The 22,468-nt window shown below is 44.2% G+C and overlaps 1 protein-coding gene across 2 annotated transcripts; it reads right to left on the bottom strand.

Moving 5' to 3' along the window:
* Window positions 1–4,837: 4,837 nt before the first annotated feature.
* CLDN18 (claudin 18) lies at window positions 4,838–21,977 on the bottom strand. 2 transcript variants are annotated; one of them, XM_061354445.1, is made up of 5 exons: window positions 21,697–21,977; window positions 9,504–9,668; window positions 8,209–8,317; window positions 7,733–7,843; window positions 4,838–7,129 (listed from the first exon to the last, which is right to left on the bottom strand). In XM_061354445.1, exons 1-5 carry the CDS (start codon window positions 21,914–21,916, stop codon window positions 6,952–6,954), a joined length of 783 nt encoding a protein of 260 aa, XP_061210429.1. In that variant the 5' UTR covers window positions 21,917–21,977; the 3' UTR covers window positions 4,838–6,951. The 2 variants fall into 2 exon arrangements, with proteins under 2 accessions (XP_061210429.1, XP_061210428.1); XM_061354444.1 differs by lacking the exon at window positions 21,697–21,977 and adding an exon at window positions 13,393–13,758.
* Between the last annotated feature and the right edge of the window lie 491 nt (window positions 21,978–22,468).

Raw genomic sequence — 22,468 nt, 5'->3', positions numbered from 1 at the left:
GCTCTAGGAGGAACCTGGCCTGAATGCACTTGGACAGACAGAATAGCAAGCCACAAGTTGCTGATTCCTTCTTCCTTTCCTTCTTGAATAGATGGAAACTCCAACCCAAAGGACCATTTTTTGCACTCTAAAACTGACCTCATACACTAAACTCTGCTGATAGTGCTCATCTATGTAGATTTAGTTCATTTTCCTACTCCTCTGTATTTTGTGCATTTGGAGCAGTGCATTTACGATCCTGACCCCTTAAAAGTATGACGTTTTGGAAAACACAACAGGAAAAACTGTCACTTCTCAATTTATCTTCTCTTTTCTAACCCATTCCACTGCTGGTTCAGACTTCTACTATTCCCTATTTCTAACATTTGCATGTGGGTTTTAATGCTAGGGAGCAGAAAGCCCAGCCAGAGCTAAGCAGAACACTGTATATTAACATGATTTCAGCAAACTGTTCACAAACATCCAGACCCATTTCCTCCCCATATTTTACAAATTCCCGTGTCTCCTGGTATGTGCTTATACACACCCACAGGGCATGCCTCTGTAGCTCCATACCTTGAAAATAATTACTTTCCATTTTAATAATTCAAGTTTTTACCTGGCTTGTGTTTATTGTTGCTTACAATGTTATTGCCAGATGTGTCACTTCATGCTAAATTTAACAGCTGTTCTTTTCGGTGAGTGGTGATCACAACGAACACTGCTTTTAATGAATTAAATAAAGGAGGGATGTTTTCCCAAACCAAGGGGGAAAGAAGTTTCTGTCCAAACCAGCAAGCAGGTAGTGAAATGGCAAAGCAGAAGCTCTTTTGCCTTGACTACGTGGCAAACTCAGTGCCAAGGCAGGTGCCCTGCCCAGCACTAAAATCTAAATCACACCCATCCTGCCAGCTGCTGATCAAACCCTGCCAGCCCCAGGTCTGGCTGCTTTTGCTGCTCCTGCACATATTCTCCTGCTGACCAGCGCATGAATTGCTCTTTTTACCAACAATTTTCACGCCTGAGGTGCTTTTGAGTCATTGCAGTGAGCTTCATGTGCTCAACACCAAGTCCAGACGGTGACAGAAATTTGGGGAAAAGTGTCCCCTGAGTTTGGGAAACTCCAAAAATAGGTGAGAGCCTTGTGCTAAAAGAAAGGTGACACTCATGCTCTTGCAAGTAAATAAATATAGACACAGACAAAGCCAAATAGCAGAGAATGCACAGTGGACATAGAAGAACCTGAAGATTCACCTTGGGTTATCACAGGTGGTGGGCTCTGAGAAGAGAAAGTGAAAGGGAGAAGCAACTCTGAGATGAGCTCCATCATCAGTGTGCCTTGTTCAGAAAAGAATGTTTTTTTTCAATATTTTTTAAATTTTTCAATTTTTTTCCGCTATTGCTTCATGGACTCCTTCTGAGATAAAGCAACTGCTTGTGTACCCCTTTTTAGGATATTTTTTTGATGCCATCAAATTGGACCACATTGTTATCACTGCTGGGCTGCACGATACCGAACCAGCGGAGAACAGCTGAGATGCTCCCCAATCAGGTGTATTGCTGCATCCTGAATGCAAAAGAAAGCAGAATAAAACAAAACCGACAGAAAAAGCACAGTGGAAAACAAAGTCAGAAGTGCAAGTGGGGACTCTTGCTCGCAGTCGAGGTTAAATAGGCAGATGGGTGTCCTGGTATTCCCTTTGCACAAAGATTTCTTTGTGACTGAATTAAGGAAATGAACTTGGCTTTTCCTGCAGGAAAACAACAATGGAACAACAGCCACCTCCAAAATTCATTTGCCTCAACCTGTGAGGATACTGCAATGCCATAAGACAGCAAGACTTTGTTAGCAGTGAAAGCAGGCAAACCACAGGCATCCTGTCCTCATGCTGCCAGTGCTTCTCAGAGCCTGATAACATATCCCCTTACCTCTCAAGTCTTCACTGCTGTTCCTCAGTTCAAATCCAGCCCACCAGCCTGCCCTGCTCATGGGTAGTGAAGAAGGTGGTGGCGCAGGCTTGGTCCATGGGCTGCAGCACACATGCCTGTCCACGCTGCAAGGTCAGGCCCTTGCCAAGAATTTAATGCCATTAGAGTGTCATGGTCTTTAAAATATCATGCTTTGTGTTTTGTCTTTATCAATGACATTTGTCTTTGCGGGGCTCTAGTTATTGGTAATAGTTCTATAAAGCATGGATATATATGGGGCAATTAGTAGATATTCAAACCACAGCACTAACGATCTCTGAATGCAGTGCAACAATCCCAAATAATACCAAGCTGGAAAAAAAAAAAAAAAAAAAAGAAAAGAAAAATCATGTCAAATTTATTCAGCTAGAATATCTCACCCAGAGAGCTATTCTCCCATCATATTTGGGGCAAGCACAGTGTCATAAATCTTGGTGCTATTAATCAGTAGGCTCATTCATCTCTGTTGAGCTATATAAAAGCAATAACCTTGTCACTATAGGAAGGAAGATTGGGCTTTTAATTGCATATAGATTTCAGGAGAGTTCTTATCCATAGTCCAATTTGCAGCTTCAGACACGTGTCTTTGCTTCCCTTGGTCAAAGTCCACACAAATCTACAGTGCTCTTACATACTTATAAATGTTGCAGAAGCTCAGAAAGAATCTATATAGAGCTCTTCTGGCAGATAATGCACACAGCCTTTTCAGAACTTGCTCTAGTAGACAAGCCTATATTTAATTAGTTCCTCTGAAACAGGATATACATTTTTCAGAAGACAATCAAATTTATGGAAAGAAACCCATTTCTGAGTGCAGGCACACATACACCCGCATGCTTCACCAGTCACAGTTTCCCTGACTCATCTCCCTTGGCTCTGTAAGAGCTACCATATGCATCCTTTGCCCCACAGTTTATTATCAATAAAGGCAAAATAATTGACAGGAGAGGGAGGGTCTTTCCTTCCTCACCATCAGCAAGAGCAAGAGGAAATACTGGATTTATTCATGGGGCCAAGGGATCTCCATATCTGCCTTCCAATAGTTATTTCCAGGTTTTACTCAGATGAAGACTTCTAGAGGCACAGACCTCCTGTTGCTGTGTGATGGGTCAAGCCAGCAAGCCCAGTCCAGCACAGCAAATATTTAATTGCTCTACCAAAACTCCAATCAGGCAGCAAAGCAGGATGGCATTCCTCTGCATGCTTGGAATGGCACTGTACCCTCCAGGAGTTTCTGCCTGCAGGGTGAGCTGGTGAGAGCAGCATGCTGCTCCTTTCAGCAGCGTAGTTAAGCATTTGGTGCTGAGTTTCTAAGCCTAATTTCATCCCTAAATGCCTCCCTGCAGTACACAGCATAGGGTACAGAGACTGTGTGTTGGGTGAGTGACCCCAGGGAGTACCCCAAGCCAGCATATAGATTGGGCATCCCACCTCCCTGTGCAACTGGCCGTTAGCACTGTGGGCTGTGGATGTGGCGTATGGTTTTGTGTCCTTTGCAAGTGTGCATTGGCACATAACAGCACTGGGACACAGCGAGCTGTCTCCAAGTCAATGCTGAGTCATCCTGGGGTGCTTTTTGAGCTGCTTTTTTCCTAAAGTCCAATAAATTATTAGAGTATCCGCATATATTTTTTGGCCTGCAGAAGAAAGCTTGGTTCTCAGTAAAGACCCAGAGCTTTGTCTAAGCTGGTGGTTTCAGCTGCAGGGCTTTCAGATCACAGCTCAGTGCAGCTGAAAATGAGATATTTGGGCCCATGTCCCAAGATAGGGAAACACCACATGCTTTCTGCAGCAGGAACTCAGTGACTGCAGATGCTGGTTCTCCCCACACTGTCATTCCCCCGGTGCATGATGCTCACCACTCATGGTACTCACCACAAGATAAGGTCCAGTATGGCCACAAACAGGGGGGAGCAGGTGTTGTTATACTGCAAACAGGCTCATAAATTATCCTCTGCTTTGGAATCTGATTTATTATTTTTTCAGTAAAGTTCATTGCATTATATATTTTATACTGCAGGATTTCGGCAGAGGTAAGGAAATGAAAACTGATGCTGGAAGATCAGAAATCAACTGAGGGCAAGAATTCCTGCTACAGCTCTGTTTCAGGTCTCTGCCGCCCTCCATAATGCTCCTGCCTGCAATCTTGTCATCTACACACTTGCACACATCAAAGGGAAACCGAGAGATAGTTAACTCGGTGAGTTTGTCAGAGCATTTGTGTTGCATATAAAATAAATGTAACATTCAAAGGTGCTTACTTGTGATTTTATGCGTGCACCCTTTTTTGTTCTAATGCAGTTGGAAACCTGATTTCCATTTCTTCTGGGGTTTTTTTCTGTATTTTTCATTGCCCTGTGTACCTTTACCTAATCACCACTTACGTGTTTCCTATCTAAATTAAACATTCCTGTGCTTTTCAGCCCCTTTTCAGTGGAGACTGTCAGGATTGAGAGCATACCAGCAATTTTTCTGCCCTCCTAAGAACAATGAAGTACTTACACGTGTTTAAAAAGCTACATTGAAAGTTGGGTGGATGCTGGCCTGGCCAAAGTGGCCTCAAACCCCAAAAGAACCATGTACTTGCTGAACTGTATTCCTCAGCAAGCCTAGGGTCTCAGCAAGGACTTCTGATTTCATTGCATCAGCGGGTTGGGGTCCCCTGATGCTTATTCATCTGCTTCTCTGATATCTTGTCTCAGCATATAACTATGTCTCACAAAGAAGAACAAATAATTGTCGTCTATTTTTTATCTCAACCACACATACTTGCTTATACTGCTCCAAAGAACCTGCAGAGCCCAAAGCTGGGGTGAGTTTAGCTGAGTGGGAAGGTCAATAGCTGCTGCTTGTGACAAGGAAAGAACCAGAGAAAACAGTGATTTTGGTGTTAAAGGCTTTTTCAGTTTTAATATTAATGTAAAAAAAGAAAAAAATAACTAACAACAACAACAACAAAAAAAATCCAGCATGCAAAAAAAGACAAAAAAAGCTATGTCTATACTGAGAGATGGGGACAAAACCATTGTACAGAATATCAGTGTTTTTAAAATAGGACAGGATTTACCTCTGCAAAACTAAACTGTTCTTTAAAAACACATCCTTAAGACAAGTCTCTCACTAATATGAAAGGGAGAGTCAGCACTGACATCCAGGAGAGATTTCCATATGTTGGCAGCAGGAGCCAACATCCAGCCTGAGACAGGACCAAGAGTTTCTGTTGAATGGAAACTCTTCTCACCATGGCGGCCATCTCCTCCAGCTATCAGCCCCTGGTGATGCACCTTACCAGGCATTGCCTTCTCCTTTCACTGACCTGCCCGAAGTGCAGTCAATCCACATCTCCTGGACCTGCGCTGGTGACATGCATCTTAGTGGATCTGGAGAGTTGATGGTTAGGGAGAGCTGGTATGGTTTATGTTCACCCTCACCGAGAGCACTGATGTTCAGTGAGACAGCCTGCCCGCCTTATTCATACAAGCCACCAGAGATGCCAGGTAGACTGGTAGCTTGACCTACCAAAGGTTCAGCTCTGAAGAAATGTTCAGCTCTACCTCTGATTCCTCCAGAACATGAAACCACTCAAGGGATTATCAGCATTTCACCAAAACAATTTTGCTGATGAACTCCTACAGAGAATATATAATTATTATAATTGTAACTAAAACTTATTGCAGATAGCTATCAAAAATGGCTGCTTTGGAGGTTTTGGACCTCTTCTTTCTCTCCATCTTATCCCTTAGTACCCTTTGATCTGCTCATAGGCACTTTTCAGAACTTCACTAAAAACTACTTGGGAGCTACATGGGAGGACATGCTAAAGGCACACAGTTCTCCCTTCCCACATAAGCTCCTGTGTTTCTTCCTCTGACCCTTTCAAATAAACTTCCTCTGATGGATTGGTTAGAAGAGGCAATGTCCCACTAAGGAGTTAATCTTCACATCACTGGGGGAAGAATTAACACAAGAAAGTCATGATGTCAGTGTGCAGTTACACATCTAATGCTCCCTGGGATTTCTGCTCCAAATGTAACTCTAATTAATTCTAAATGAGAAATTCTTCTGGCTTCATTAAAGATGACATCTGCAGGAACACCGGTCGCACACAGAGGTTTTCAGCTATTACAGCAAATATCTAGCATAAGAATAACAATGGATTATACATATTCCCTGGAGAGATCAGAAGAAATAAATACACTTCGGTATCACAGGTTATAGCAAATGTCTAAGTAACATAAATCAGATTAAATATCACAGCAGATCAGCATTGTAGTACAACCAGCAAAGCAAAGGTGTGTCTGAGTAGAAAGAGTCACCGGGGAGGAAAATGCCTTGACTATGGGGTCTGTATGCATTTGCCACAGCCAGAGGGATACAACTGAATATAAATACACAGCAGAATAATATAGGAGATTACTAGATTGTAGTTTTTGCTTTTCAAACTGCTAAAAAACCTTCATACAAAAGCCAAAACCTCAAGTGTCAAAACCAGATCAGAGTATTCTATCACTTCAACAATACACTGGTTTTTCTGATGATTGGAGAACACTGAGGTCACAGGATACTGTTCATCTCTCCAGACTCTGAGAAAGTAGAGGATGACACTGCAAAACTGCATGAAAGCCTGATCAAAGGGGTAGCATCACTTTTACATCTGGGCTATTATTAAATGGGAATTTTAACCTATTAGAGGAATTAGAAAAGATCACAAGGCATAATCCTGGTACTGGATATCAGAGTTTATACATAAAATACGAGCAAACTGTTCTACTCTGACAGCATTAAAAGGCATTACTTTTTGTATAGACCTCCTTATGGTAGGCAAACTAGCAGGCAGTCAAATAAAACTGATGCTCATAACAAGCTAGAATAAAACCTCAGAGTAGTGAAAACGTGATAGAAAACACAATCCTATTTACAAACTGCTTAGTTTGCATGTACTTTTTGCTTCTGAAGTTAAAAATATTTTATGAAAGATAGAGCAAATCAAGCTCAGAAAGTCTACTAGACATAGTCATATTTTGAAGGGTACGAGCGTCTTCCATCCTCACTTCGAGCAGCTTCTTCATACCCTGCACCTTTCTTAGTCTTCGTTTCAGGTTCATACCCTGAAGCAACCTTATACGGCCCCGTTCTGTAGGAGATATTCCGTCCCGAAGCATTGTAGGATACTGCTTTGTAACTAAAAGAGACACGAAGGATGGGATCAGCCATCTGGAGGGCCTGTGACTACCCAGTGTTTCATCCTCTGTTCCTGTTCGCCACTGGATTTTAGGCAGCTTTGTACTGTGTCATAACTTGGAGACACTCAATGAGCTCAGAGCAAACCATCCATGGCAGTCTGCAAATCTAAGTATTTTAATAAACTTATGCTTTCTTTCCCATGAGTAAACCCTTGATTGAAATACCCACCCACAATAACAAGCTACATAGGTGTACAAAGCCCTACCTGATGTAAATCACAGCTCAGATGATGCGATCTATACCTGCTGGTGACATGCTATGCAATTTACAACCAAAGCTGCAATTAATGGGCCTGAATAAGCCAGCACACTGCACATTTTGATTTTAAGGTTGATCTCTCCTGCCCTCTCTATTTGTTCACAAGTCATGCAGTCAGGGAAAGGAAATGGTTACTTTTGACCTGATACAGAGCTATCATCATGGTGACTCTTGCAGCAGGGGTATTATGCATAGCTATATCCTGTGGCATGCTGGCTGTCTGCAATCTGGACACCCAAGGTGTCCTGCGATGCGTTCCCATGTCTACCACAAATAAGCTTACCGGGATTCTTCTGGAATCAGCCCTCTGCAAGCCAGGCACATCATGATGCCTCCTACGAGGGCCAGACCACCTGCCACCCAGCCAACAAAGAGGGCTGAGCCAAAGGTATACCTGCAAAACACAAAGACATTGCTGGTGAGGGCTGTTGACAGTGGGCTAGTCTGCTTCTTCTGAAATGCACTGAGTATAATCATTCTCCCTTCGGCCCTTCAGAAGTTCCTGTGAGCACCATCCCACTTGCCAGCTCATCCTCAATGGACTCTACCTCCTTCTTGAGCTGTGTGAACAGAGAAATCCCAGCCAATTTTCTGGGAAAAATTATCTCCAGCTCAGATAATAAAGAGACTCAATAAATCTTCCGAGTCCTGAGACCGGACTAATATGCAACCAGAGTTTGCTTTTCCTTAAGCTGCAGCCTACCCTGGCCCTGAAGGAAATCTGCACTGTGGAGCACCCTGAGCTAGTTGACCACCTACCTGTTCTGGACATTCTGATACATTCCTTGGTACATGTTGGCTGTGGACATCCAGAAGTTTGTGACCAGCATATTGGCAAACACGGACACTCCAGTGATGGCACAAAGACCTGAGATCAGACAAAGAGACCGACTGAGACCCATGTAGTTTAAGCAGTCACCTTTGGACTTGGGGAAACAGCTTAAAGCTCTGGAAGGGCGGTTGAGATGCTGGTTTGTGTCTCAGCATGTTCAGAATAAGTGCGGACCCACAATGTGTTTTCTCACAGAAAATGAGTTAAACAAACAGATCATTTTAGCTGCTGAAAGTACCCATTAGTTCAGTTCTAGAAAATTGTTTTACAGTGAAAAACATGGCCAAAAGATTCCATAACAGAAATTAGATTTTGCATGGGAAAACACCCTCTCTCTCTCACATGGAAGAGGAGATACATTTGTTTCATCACTAGGTAATGATGCCTCCAGGCAGCAGACAGCCTGGAAGACCAGAATGAAGAGGCAGGAACTTCTTCCACTTATGCAAAGGTGATCATTGTGATGCCCAGCCCAGCAGCAATGGCATTATTATTTCATATTTCACTATTATTTTCTTTATTCTTTTTATTTTTTATTATTCTAGTTTCCTCTATCAAACTTGTGCTTATTGCACATCTTAAAGTTGTATTGTCTCATATCCCAACAAAAGTTAATAGCCATTCAACTATAAGGATTTCAAATAGGGACATTCTCCTTCCCTTAACTAGGATACAGATTTGATTACTCATCTGCAAAAAATTGTGGGAAAACCTGTAAGTGATATATTAAGCATTTTGCAATTTCAAGGTAGTTGGGCAGCACTGGACATTCCTACAGCCTTCCTGATAACCCAAGGTATTTAAAAACTGCAAGTTAAGCTACTGCAACTCTGAGAATCTTCATAAAATTGCTATGTATAAAGCCTGAAACTCTTCAAAAAACATTATGTATAAATTAAAGATATATTAGTACATAACGGTACACATACAACAAAAAAAAAAAAAAGATTTTCTTTTTTATATGTCGTCTGTTTTTTCAACCTTCTACATTGTGTCACATACAAAATTCTGGTTTTCTTTTACTAAACAGAGGTAGAAACCACTTGACCCCAGGAGGTCAGGCTGGAAGACAAATGCCAATAACTTCATGCAAGCATCAGTGCTCTGGGTTGCTCCGGAGCATCTGCTACCTATGACCAGAAATGTGTAAAGACTTGGCCAGTCCTCAATTCCAGGCAACTGCAATGCTTCATACATGAAGGACACAACACCATCCACTTACCAGCAACAATAAACATGATGCCAGAGGTCAGAGTCATGCTGGCTTTTGCAGAATCCTCCATATTGCCAATACGAATGCATTTCAGAGCAAAAATGCACACAAGGAGGCCAAGGATGCCCAGGACAATACCCACGATCATGAGGGCCCTCACAGCCTGGAACATTGCTGCAAAACAAATCAACAAGGATCACACTGAGTGCCTGAAATGACATTTGTCAGAGCCTAGGAGGTTTTTGAACATTGTTTCTGTCTAAAAATAAAAATATTAAAGAAGAAAACCTTGGGAAATGGGCATTGGGTCTACTCTTTGATTTGTCTGGGACACCTCTGGAAATGTTGCTCTTTGTCAAGAGTTTGATGGCTTAGACATAAATTTTTGTAAATGCTTATTAGCAACAGTTGTGATTTATTCAGCTGAAATTCATGGAGAGCAGTTTGTATACATTTGGGATAAGAATGGTTTCATAAACAAATTAATTGAGAAAGCTTCCTTTTTTTATTCTCCCCAAGCAGTGATGAAAGCAGGCAGCTCCACCCAGCTATCCATGATATTTCCAACTAATGCGTGACTCGAAATGGAGTCCTGTAAGTTCCTGCTTTACAGTAAAACACATTGCACAGAGGAAGAGGAATATTACCTTGACAAACATTACACATACACCAAGAAACAGCAACAAAGCTTTGGCAATGACCTGCCCCAGCATATCATTTCCATGTAATTTGTAATATCAGTCCTGTATAAATCTGTCTACATTCACTAATACAACATGTAAATACTCTAGCCCCAAATTCGTTTAGTAGCCTGCCACCAAGGTGGGAATGCTTTGTTGGAGGCAGGCTGTGATGTTGGTGGGTCATGCCCATGGGAACTGAGAGCTGCTGTCAGCCAGCAGAAGGTGGCAAAAGCCCCCCAGACTCCCTTTGGATAGAGAAAAGAAGAGGGAAAAGCGTGGGGAAACTTGCCCCTTTTGAAATGAAGAAGTGAACAGGGAAGGCCATGTACTTGAATACCAAGGTGATTTTCTAATAAGATGGCACACATCCCATCTTGCCTGAAATTCAGTGCTGGCCCCAGACATTTCTCCTCCCTGCCTGCGCACGTGTACCTGGCAGAGACAGAAGGCACAGTGTTGGCAGAACACTAGGAGAAGGTGGTCAAAGGTATTTCAAGGGCTGTTGCGATTTGACTGGGATACTTTGCAGCCTCTTCTTGCTGTTTGATGAGCACTAGCAACCCTGAGTTTGGCTTTGATGCTCCCCACATGACTGACCATCTTCAGGGAAGATAATGTGGGGTAGTGTCCAACTGAGAAAGGCAGGCAACATATTCTACAGCCCCAGGGACTTCATTCAACCTGCCTGTCACCTGTTTTTATGGGATAGCCAGGATCATCATGGTGCTCAAGGGTCCAAATGGCCCAACTGCAGCAGGAGGCATTGGAGCTGTATAGAGCAGGGAGCAGACCCCTCTGGGCTTGCACAGATAGAGAGAACGGTCTATAAGCCCTTCCAGGAGGGCAAGGGTGGGTGCTGGGGTGCCCATGTGGGTCTCCTTGCCTGTGAGGTACCATAAACTTGAGCAGAACCATGCTGGCACCATGATGCATGAAGAAGCAGGCAGTCTGCCATCCCACAGGCTGGGAATATACCACCTTCTCCCATCTGGCAGTCCCACTGGGGCTGCTGTTCTTATGACTCAATTTGTCCTTATCAGCTGATAACAAGTGCTAACGAGCCTAGGGTTTTCAATCTCCCATTCATCAGCCCCCAGGTGCAAGCTCATTAGTTATTCATCAGAGAACAAGAAGCTGGTGGATACATCTTATCAGCCCTCAAAGGTTGTTCACACAGCACCTGATGCAAAGCAGAAAGCTGCAAAGAAATGAAAATCACAACATTCATTTGTCTTTACAGTCACTTAAGTTTTCTTTGCAACCGCTTCTGTTTCAGGCAGGCAGGAGAGGCTGATACTCCAAGCCAGCATAAGACACTAGAGATCACGATGGAAGGTCCTTGTCCCCAAGACAGTCCTTCATTCTTGAGATACCTCCTACAGACATCACTGTGATGGTCTCAACCAATTAAGAAATGACCCTAAGCTAAGACCTCACAGAGATACTGTGGGTTCCCAGGAGAGATGTTCCCAGTGCCTTAAGTACCCGTGGAAGGACACAACAGACAGGCCAAGCCAAACAGCTCCTGGGACATTGTTCTTCTCCTGGAGCACTGAAGTCCCAGTGTGGTGAATCTCCATTGAAAAGGAGCAATGCTGTTGGGGAGAGGGACGAACTCAGCAGGACACAATAGAAAAAAGGCAAAATAGCCATCATCAGCAATTCCTCTCTCCGTGAAGCTGACTTATGCACCCCATGTCCACAAAGGAACAGAAAGGAGAAGAAACTGCTCCCAGGTCTGCTGTGATATAAAGACCTCTTCACTTGGCTCATGGGAATGAAAGTGAGAGCTGTTTAGAAAGAGAGCACTGCATTTTCAAGTGAATTTTGTCATCCATCAAAAGTCCTCTGAATAGAGAGGCTTTCCAAAGGTGAATGACCTCCCCTAGAAGGAAGGAGTGGAAGGGCTTAGACAAACAAAATGGAAGACTAAAGGGAAAAAAACGTGTCAGGAATCAGGAGCACTAGGTAGCAAACAGCCCTATAGTTAAAAGCAAGCACAGAAACTACTTGCTATTGTTGCATACACACTTTGCATACTGTACGACAGCTTTGCTTCTACCTGCACACATGGGGGTGCTCTTTTGCACAACTGATTTCCATACAAAAGGATGATGTGCACAGAAATTCATAAAAATGCAAGCTTATTCACCAAAATAGATGTCAGTGATCTGAAACCACAGTTTGCATCACTGTGCTTGTCTGATCGAAGTGAAACTGAAAAGCTGTATTTTTCTTCACTGTTGATGTGAGTAGTGAGAAGTGGGCGAAGTAAAACAATTTAAAGTCATCACATGCATTTCTGTCACTAATACAAAATACAAAAGTGGAAATCAAACTTTATGACTAGTTATGATTTATGGAATATAAAAGGTTTAGGGGGAAAATTAGGGTTTAACCAGATTCAAGCAAGGGCATTCCATCTTTATGTTTGAAGGTACTCATCAACTAAACAGACACATAAAGATAACAAAACTGAAAGACGATCTCTCAAACACAACAGAAAATGTCTGCGACTGCTTTACACATTTCCCTATTGCTATATTATCCAAAAATAAAATTAAAAATAAAATCTTGATTATGATAAATTGGCTTCAAAATATGGTTACCATTATTTCATTGCTCTTTTAAAACACAATCACTTATGTATGGTATTATAAAGACATATCTATATGCTGATCAACATTTGCATATATAGTTTAATAAATATATTTTCTAGCCTTCAGAACAAGTGGTCCCAAAGAAGAAGTGATCTCAATCATCAGTTTTGCCCTTCCAAATGAAACAGGACTCAACTAGCAATCTTGAAGCTGGCTACATGGAAACACATTTACTTCATCACACCCCTCAGGACGGTCAAAAAGCAACCACTGCAGATAACACAGGGGTCTTCGGCAAAACTCTCCCTCCTGCCTCACAGTTGGGAAGCAAGGTTGGCATCACTAAGGATGCAGTGCTGTAAGCCCCCACCATGCTCTTATCATACAAGGGGGCTGAAACTATGATGCTCATCCAGAGCTCACCTACACACACTCCCAAGTGGTAAACTCCACTGAATAAAGGTATTATTTTGGTAAAACCTATGCACGGATCTGGGAAGCTTGGAAATTTTATTCCCTGCAAACTGCTTTAAGATATCTGCTCCTACTTTTGGATGAAAACTGTGCAGAGCTACAGGATAGCTGGGTTAAACCTAGTGGATCTTTTGACCCTACCTGGCAGCCCAAGAATGGTGAAATATGGCCGGCACTCTGTAAAGCCGGAGCTCTGCCTCACGCAGCTCCTCCACAGTCCCTGATACTGGAAGACGGCTGTGACCGGGTTGTCATACAAGTCCTGTGTGCTCCACATATCCATGGCAGTGGCCACCATGCACCCCGCAACACCCAGCGACGAAATGATGAACCCCATCACTTGGCAGATGGTCGTGGACATGATGGGTCCCTCGGAGAGAGGAGGCGAGACGGCCCTGATGAAGCCGCAGAACTAATGGGAGCACCAAGTCCTCCTGACTGAGCCACCAGAAACGCAGCAGCTCTTATCAGATGCTTTCCATTGAGCGGTGTGTTTACCCAAAGTGTTTTTGCAAGATAGTCCAGTTTCACTCTCACCAGGTAGGTCTGTGCTGGCAGGGCCCGAGGTATTAGCTTTTGTCCTTTAGAAGTGCTTGTCCTTCCCCCACTAAGCAGCCATGCTCCGCTGAGTGTTGGGCAACCCACTTGGAACATGTGCTGTCCCTCCACCGAAACCTTTTGCCATCTATTGGGCTTCTACGTGCTTGGCGCAGTGCAAACATGCTAAGAGGGGCAAAGGGAAGGACCATGTTTCCCAGGTGAACTCAGCACCTAGCCCAAGTCACCACCTCCATGGCCCTCTGCTTACGCAAAGAAGAGTAGATCTACCATCAGACCAAGACAGTGATACCTCTGCACCTGGCCACCCTTGCAGTTACCCTCACAAGAGGCACGGAGATAGAGAAGGATGGCAGTGGTGGACTATATGGGGCCACCAGCTTCACCCAGAGAACAAACAGGGACGTGGGACATGGCCACTCCTTGCAGTCATTTCAAGCATCACTGAGGTTGCCTTGGATGTTGACCATGGCACAACCCAGGACACCAAGCCAAGAGCCCCACACTCATCCAGCAAAGCTCCTGCTACCTTGTTCTTCCCTTGCCCACATCCCAACCACCTGTCATGTGGCCCCACTGAAACCTGCATGGGGACAAGGAGAGAGAGAGCTCAGGGACCATTTGGAAAGTGTATTTTTACAGGTGATTGTCTCTACTGGTTGGGGGAATGGTCCTGGAAAAAGGGGTGGGGAATACAAAAATGAGGAAATTAATTATCTCTTTGCACAGAAGAGAAGTGTTGCACTCAGGGGAGCAATATAAATTCACTGTGCCACTCTGCCAATGGACTGCAGTGTATTACAAGGACCTTCTAGACTTAATGCTCATCTAATACCCTACTCAGACTGGTTTACTTCAGCCCTGACCTAGAAACAAGTTCCTGATTTAACCTGTCCCCGTGCATTCTGTGCCGCAGGCACTATCAAATCATTGCCTAGTTGTGAACAGTGTAAAAGCCACCAGGGAGAGTGTGTGATTTCTGTGTCTGGTTGAGTTACAGTGAGGTTCTGCCTTCTGAAGAATGACCACCCAGGATCCCCTTCTGCTTTTGTAGCTGGGCTAGCAAGCTGTTGGGCAGCAGAGAGATTCGCTTTTGCACTGGACTCTGCTGTAGCAGCCAGAGCACAATCCTATGCCTAGTGGCCAGAAAACACAGCCACCAAAGCCCTCCTGGGGCAGGCACGAGATGTCTTTGCTTCCAGAAATTTTGTTCTAATTTAGTAATTTTCACTGACTTTGACAAGTTTATATCAAAAACCAACACATCTCCAACACATCTAAAGGTCACAGATTGATGGCAAAAATAATAGCATGAGTAAAAACCACAGAATTAAGCCTTCTGGAACCAGAGGTGGTAAGAGCTGCTCATCCTCAGTGAAGGAGAGAGCATGCTGACTAACATTCTTTTATCTTGGAAAATTCTTTGTGATAAATCAAGGCTGGAGAGGACCCAGAAGCTGAGAGGACAGTAAGTGCTAAAACAAGTACTGTGGCCAGCTCTCCACCCTAACCTTCACTACCCCACAGCCAGAACTGTGTCCCAGTCCTGAAAAGCTGATTGCGCTCAAGCCCAGTTGCTCCTTTGCAGCTCTCCAGAGCTCCTGTTCTTCATGCCCAGGACTTGCCGCCTTCTTGCCATCTAGTGGCAGGAGACCAGATCACTTTTTCTAGGGTAGATCATTTCCCATGGATACGTATTCCTCTGGGACACTACCCCTATGCCAAAGGGTTGTGTGCCCCTTCATCATTAGCGTATAAGAACTTGCAGGGCTAAAGATAAGCCATGGGGAGGAAAAAGAAAAGGAAGGTGGAGAATACAGAGGGGAAACATTCTTTTCCTATGTTTTTTCCCCAAAAAAAACCTTATCACTATTTAAATTACTGGGGGGGGGGGGGGTTCTGCTAATTGGGTGGTTGCATGAATACCACTGGACGTGGCCCTCCCATACACCATGCTCACGTGTTTGCTTTGCCAGGAGGGGAGCCACCACTCCTTCCTCTAACCCTTTCTTCTGGTTTCAGCTACAAAGCAGCAAAAGCAGCTCTTTAAGCCAATAGGGACCTTCTCCTTCACCACCATTCACATCCCAAAACCCTATTGCTCCTCCACGCACATCTATTGGAAAGAAGGCTAACCCCTGGAGTGCTCTTCGTTGTACCCTGAGCCGGAGTCTAACACCCAGGTAGTGCTGCTTCGCTAACCTTTCCTTGGAGATACAGTTTTCTCCTGCTGACGGGGGATGTCAGTTCTCATTATCAACCCTCTCACTCAGGGGCATCAAAACCTCAGAGCAATGATAGAGCAATCAAAAAACATCATAGACAGCCTCCAGGTATGCAAGAAAGCCCAGGTGCATCAGTCTGTCTTTGATTTGAGGGGCCAGATTGAATCATACCTCTGAAAAGGGATAAATCAGTGCAGGGCTGCATATTACCCCCTGAAACCTTATGCATGCTCCCCTCTCCCCTCCCCCCCCCCCCAAATGGAGCTGAGAAAGCAATTTCAGTGATGAGGGTCATGTTACGGTCTTAGATAAGAGGCAAACAAATACCCAACCATGCTCTACACTCCAGATGTCCTCTTTGAAGCATTATTGTGTTTTGGAGAATTGTATTTGCTCAGCCCTAAGAATATTGCCTAAGGTGCTATCCGGGCACCCCAGCACTAGCTGCTTGCCATTTCTCATGCTCTGATTAGTAGCACACTAGTAAACACTTGGAACTCAAAGCTTCCACAGATACCGTCCTTTGTGGTTTGTCAAAGCAAAGTTCTGGAGAAAAAACAAACTTGCTTCCATCCCAAATCCTTCCCCCAGCCCATTTTCTCTGCCTTTCTGAAATGTTCTTATTTTTAATGGTTGTCTCTGAGCCACTCATAACAGGGGAAAACATGTTTCCCTTTGCAAAAAAACTCATCACCTCATTTTCCCAGCACAAGATCACCTGGGAGTTTTTATCTGAACTGTTGGCTCGGAACACAACCTGAAAAGTGTTTGGGTAATAGCTGTAGAATACATCTAAGCATCTTTGCCACAACCAGATGCTCATCTCCAGCCACCCCTGGGAGAGGCCTACAGCCAGGATTGCTTGAAGGATGCCAATCTCTCTCCAAGCACATTCCTGTTGTTCAGTCTCCAGCAAGGTGGCTGAATACTGGGACCAGAGGGCTAAGCAGTATATAAGGAAGGGATATAGTGGGGAGACAGCTCTTGAAAAGGCTAAGCTTCCTCACCAAGAGGCAGAGCACAGGTATCCCATTCTGAGTATTAGGACATTTCCAGTGGTTCACCCCACTGGGAAAAGGAAGTGACTGCTCCCTTCTGCAACCTGTATTTCAGCTCATACTTGCTTTATCTACGCAGGCGTTGACTCTATATTATCTCAAAACGGTTCACTGGGCCCATTGCAATTCCTGAATGTTATCACCACCTCTCCCAGAAAAAATCACCTACAGCTCATGTTTACTTTAAAATTTGCAAATATAGCTCACACCCTGACAGCCAATTCCAGCTTGTTTAGACTGAAACAAAGCAAACCCACCCTTCTCTTTCTGTCCCTCCATTGCTGTGGTGACCACAGCCTCCAAGAGTGTGGCCTATTAGTCCATAGCATGAGAACCACAGAATCAGCTCAGACCCACTCCATTGGACTTCAGATGGTCCAGAGGGGCCTTCAAGGTCCCTCAGCAAAGCTGGGGTACATGAAGCTGCATCCTTCCCAAGGTGCGTATGAGCTGTAGCCCAGCTCCAAATCTCCACAGTCTCTTGTCATTTCCCTTGCCTTGCTTCTCCTATGGCCCCCAGCCCACATCCTTTAGGAATATTTCCTTGTTGCTCACCCTTTTATGTTGTAAAGGCACAAGACAGTAGCAGGGATGCAATTCCTGACATCTGCTCGGCTCTCTGCCACCTCTCTCCACCTTGAGTGTCACTGGGAGGGGGGTGCCCAAGACCTCTTTAAGAGTTTCACATTAGCTCTATCCCCACCTCACGTATGTTCTTGGTAGGTTATATCAAGTCTCCAGCCACATGGGCCACCTAAATCCTTCTATGCACAAAAGTTTTAAGCAGGTTACAGCAGTTGCCTGCAGACATTCCAGAATGTGGAGCTGAACTGACTGGGTTGAAGGATTTCAAGCAGCAAGCTGAACTTGGAAGAGAGAGGCTTTGCCATGTCCATCACTAGTGGGGGATCATGATGTGGCAATTAGCAGTCCCCTTACAAGCTTCAGGCATAAAACAGTTCCAGAGAACAGAAATGCTGCTTCCTCAGCCAGTGGGCTGCCCTGTCTCCACAAACCCCAAAGCAAGGGTTTTACTAGGGTTATGCCACAAAATACATGTTGATCATATGAAATAAAAGAAAACCTTGGCCAGAACTGATACAGAAGAGAAAAAAATCCAGATATGCCAACATTAAGACTTCCCTCAGGGAAAATGTATGCATCTCTGCTACCCTGCGCCAGCAAAACTGAAAGCAGTTGGTTTTATGCAAAAGTCTGGACAGTCATAATTACGTTCCCATGGGCTATATTTACTCTGATCCCTCTAGCAACATACAACCTTTTAATAGTTGTAGAAGATTAACAGGGTGCTCTCAGACTTTCAAAGTTTGCTGTTGGAAAAGCAACAATATTCCTGTATTTCATCTACCAGCCTTTTGTTCTAGAGCAGAGAGATGCCTCAGCCTTTCCAAAAGGGTCAAAAAAGGGTTTGACTTGAGAACAAAATGTCCTTTCAAAAATGGCTGAAGAGGGCCGGAAATAAAGAGACCAATACAGACAACAGGAAAAATTACTGCCCAAGTTATTGTAGTTTAGCAAACGTATAAGCAACAGAAAAATGCTTCTTTTAGCATAAAGTGCCTTGTGACTTCCGCACTAGGTGAAACTACCAGCCTTGCCAGACCTCAGCTATTGCTATTTGTCTATTATTTGCGTGTTCAAATTCAGATTGCGTTCTCCAGACAACCACGGTAAAGTGTGCCGAGACACCAAAGCAAGGAGCAAAAAATAATAAGAGAAAGCAAAATCAGAACAAACAGGCTTAGTTCTCAAGTGGCATATTTCACCAGAGACAGGCTGTTTATAGCTGAAGAGCAAGGGCAAGAGCCATCAGCTACCTGTATTATTTCCCATTTTCATCTATTATCTTGATTTTTCCTCATTCTATTTGAAATTAAAATTCACAACTAAATTGAAGATCGATGATGGGTAAGACAAGTTTAATCTTTGCTATGGGAACAAGGGATTGAGAAAAAAAGTCCTCAGAAACCAGAACTCCATTGATGCACTCAGGTCACCTCTCTGCTTTGCTAGAGTCTTATTATTTTTATTCACTCTGGCACTATTGTTCCCAATATAAATTGCCATTGTCAGAATAATAAATAGGGGTTTATAATGGAAATGCTGACAAACCATTAACTATAGTGTGGTTAGCAAGGTGGGGTTTAATGGAGATCAAGGTGCAGCACCCTTGAAATAAAGGCTGGGATGATCCACTTTAATAATGTCTTTAGCAAATTAATAATTTGGTATTTTTTTAGCACTGTTCCTCCCCCAATAGGGATACAGGTGCCTTTTGCTGGTGGCAGGTGGGAAGAAATGCCCATAGGAGCACACGAATTCAGGAGACAGAGCCAATCTATAAAGCACAGCAGCAGGGCACTTGGTTTTGCACCAGCTTCTCCAGAGAGTGGAAGTGTCAGACAATATATAACAGGAGTGAAAAGCAGGAGGGAGAACAAAGGGGCAACTTCAGAAGAGCAAGCCCTGTTCATTAAAAAGAAAAGGAAAGAAAATCCGGCTTACTTTGTAGGGCAGTGCTGATAGCACCAGTCACAAAACACATCTCACTAGGACAAAAGTATGTAAATATTCATATACCTACACACCAGCAGGGAAGGCACTGACTCTCCAACACCACTGAGGATAAGGGCAGCAACTTTGAGCAGTCAGCATCCCACCCACTTTTATTTCTAAAAGTTGTGCTTTATTCTTTGGGTTGTTTGTTTTTTTTTAATCCTTTTTTTTTTTTTTTTTGCATAGGAGACAGCAATAAACCCAACAAACACTCATGGTAATTCCACTCCAAGGTGACAGGCCTGTTAGAAATCCTACCGTTTAGGATAGTATGCTTTCCTTCATCTGCAACTGGGAGGGAGACAGAGTTTGCTGGGTGTAGCTGAAGAGGGTAAACCACCCATCTCCCACAGCCCACCTGCTAAAAGAAGGAAATTAATCCCCCCAAAATTGCTGTCTATTTCCATTTTAGGAAATAAATGCCTACTTGATAGACACCAATCTGGAGGTTTGGGAACTGCAATTGGCCTTTTTTTTTCCCCTGTGATGCTGAAGTTGGTGGTGGAGGTGTTTTGAGAGAACAAAATAACTCCAAGATCTGGTTTCTTCAAATATTAAAAGTAGTTCCCAGAGCTGAAGTCTTGAAAAGTTTAATTGCTTCTTCTACAGAGTTACATATTCTGTAATTTTAAGCTTTTAGAGCTGAAGAATTGAGGGAGTCCTGTATTGTGTTATGGGTGTATGTGTCCATGGAGAGGGTTTGCTTTTTAACCCCTATTTGTTCTTCATGTGGCAACATTAATCTCTTTCCCTGTAAGCAATTAGCCTGCTGGAATCAAGTTTTACCAATCTGTTCTGCCCCTTGCTGCACACATTTCCCCTTGGTGAAACTGCTCAGCTTTCGGACTGTGGCAGCAGTGTGTGAATACAAGCCCTGCACAACCATCCTTCCTTGGATGTCATCCTTCGTTCACTCATAGAGCACACCGCTTGTGTCGGGGACTGTATAATTGGATGCCCAGGCAGAATCAGGCTCCTTCTAGAAAAGGATGTATGTCTGCAGCCAGGAGTGTGTGTGAACAAACAAGGCCATTCAAAGCCCTGTGAGTATCTCCAACAAGGAGATGCTCACAGGCATCCCTGGCACCTGCATGACGATGCTGCAGCACAGCTAATGCTAGACACCATTTGGGAACAAGGATCCAGAGATAAGTGACATGGAAATACAGCTCAGGAGATTAATCACTTTTCCTGGTGGTGTCTCAGGCCAGGTTATACTGTTTTGATTTGTGCAGAGATAGGCTAGTGGTGAAAGAAGCAGGTTTTGCATACAATGCTTATTTATGTGCGCTTTGGGAATACCATTTTGCAGGCTTTCTGCAATGATTTGCTGATACAATTGGCTTCTTCCCTCCGTTCTTGCTGTGCCAGAGCTCAGAGGCTGGATGGATATAATAGTCTAAGTGCCTTTTTTCTCTCACTGTATTAAGGCAAGAAGAGAACCCAGATAATCCTGTTGTAACCTAATTGTTTGCACCCCTAGACAGCCTGTACACAGCCAGGACAGGAATGATACTCATGGAAGTAAAAAGTGGAACCAAAGGAGAATTAGGGAGAAATCCAGCCTGGTGGTATTAGCCTACACAAGAAATACAGTGAGCTGAACTGTGACATATCCTCTTAGAAAAGGATCTTCTCTGATGCCAAGAATATTAGTGGTTTCTGGTGGGAAGCCACACACAGTCATGCAGCTGAGGTAGGAGTATGTACCCAAGTCATTCAGAGCATGGGGGAAGATCACCCCGCAGAGCAGCCACTGCCCCAGTGTATTACCTGGACAACACCTCAGGAGCATGATGCATAATCAGATGCAATGAGTTTTGCTGAACCTTGGCAAAAGGGGGATTTCAGGTTGAAATACCTCCAAGGGACCTGTCATCCAAACAGGGTGAGGTCCCTCTCAGCTAAGATTTGAGTTCCCACCCTGCACCAAAAACCACCCATTGCCACCACTTATGCATGGCTACGGGCACATGCCTGTGGCTCTGTCCTCCCACCTCTCTGCCCTAGTGGCCAGCAAGCCCTACCTGGTAGCCCCAGGATGGTGAAGTAGCCACGGCATTCGGTGAAGCCAGAGCTCTCCCGGACGCACGTGCGCCAGAGGCCCTGGTAGTTGAACACTGCAGTCACCGGGTTATTGTACAGGTCTTGGGTGCTCCACTGGTCCATGCACGTTGATGCAATGATACCTCCTATTCCTAAAGCAGACACCACAAAGCCCATGGACTGGCATATTGTCACCGACATGGCACCAAGCAATCGGTAAGCAAATCCTCAGTGTGCACAAGCCTCTACAAGTCAGGTCTGGGGTAGGCAGCCAGACTAGAAGGGACTTTTAGCTGGAGGCACAGCCTACGTCATGGGCAGGAGTCAGGAGAGGTCTGGTCCGCACCATTCAAACCTACCCTTTCCCTTTATCCGTTTCGGTGAGATAATTTGCCTCTCTCGGTACCAAGAGCCGTTTGTTACGCACAGTGTGAACGCCTCGCTCTCTGTTTACCTTCTCCCTCCAGGCAGAGGTGCAGCTGGCACAGGTCAGATGGGGACCAGCAGGTCCCTCTGAAACAGAGTGGGGAGAGCTCCTGCAGAAGTGACTGCATGCTCTGGGAGACCAAGCTTAGACATGCTTAAATTGGATGAAACAGAAATTATGGGGACCCTAATCCTTTCCTAGCAGGGATGATGCTTTTGAGCCAAATGGAGAGGCATTTATTAGCATACCTCTATCTGAGGTTGCTTGCTCAACCAAAACATTTAAGGAAAGGATAAGTGTATAAAAGAGGATATTGTATAGCAAAG

The sequence above is a fragment of the Neopsephotus bourkii genome, unplaced genomic scaffold (assembly GCF_033783945.1).
Source record: "Neopsephotus bourkii isolate Nb327-2 ecotype Australia unplaced genomic scaffold, CSIRO-AGI_Nbou_v1 NB_739, whole genome shotgun sequence".
Lineage (NCBI taxonomy): Eukaryota > Metazoa > Chordata > Aves > Psittaciformes > Psittacidae > Neopsephotus > Neopsephotus bourkii.
This window is presented reverse-complemented; position numbering and strand designations above follow the sequence as displayed.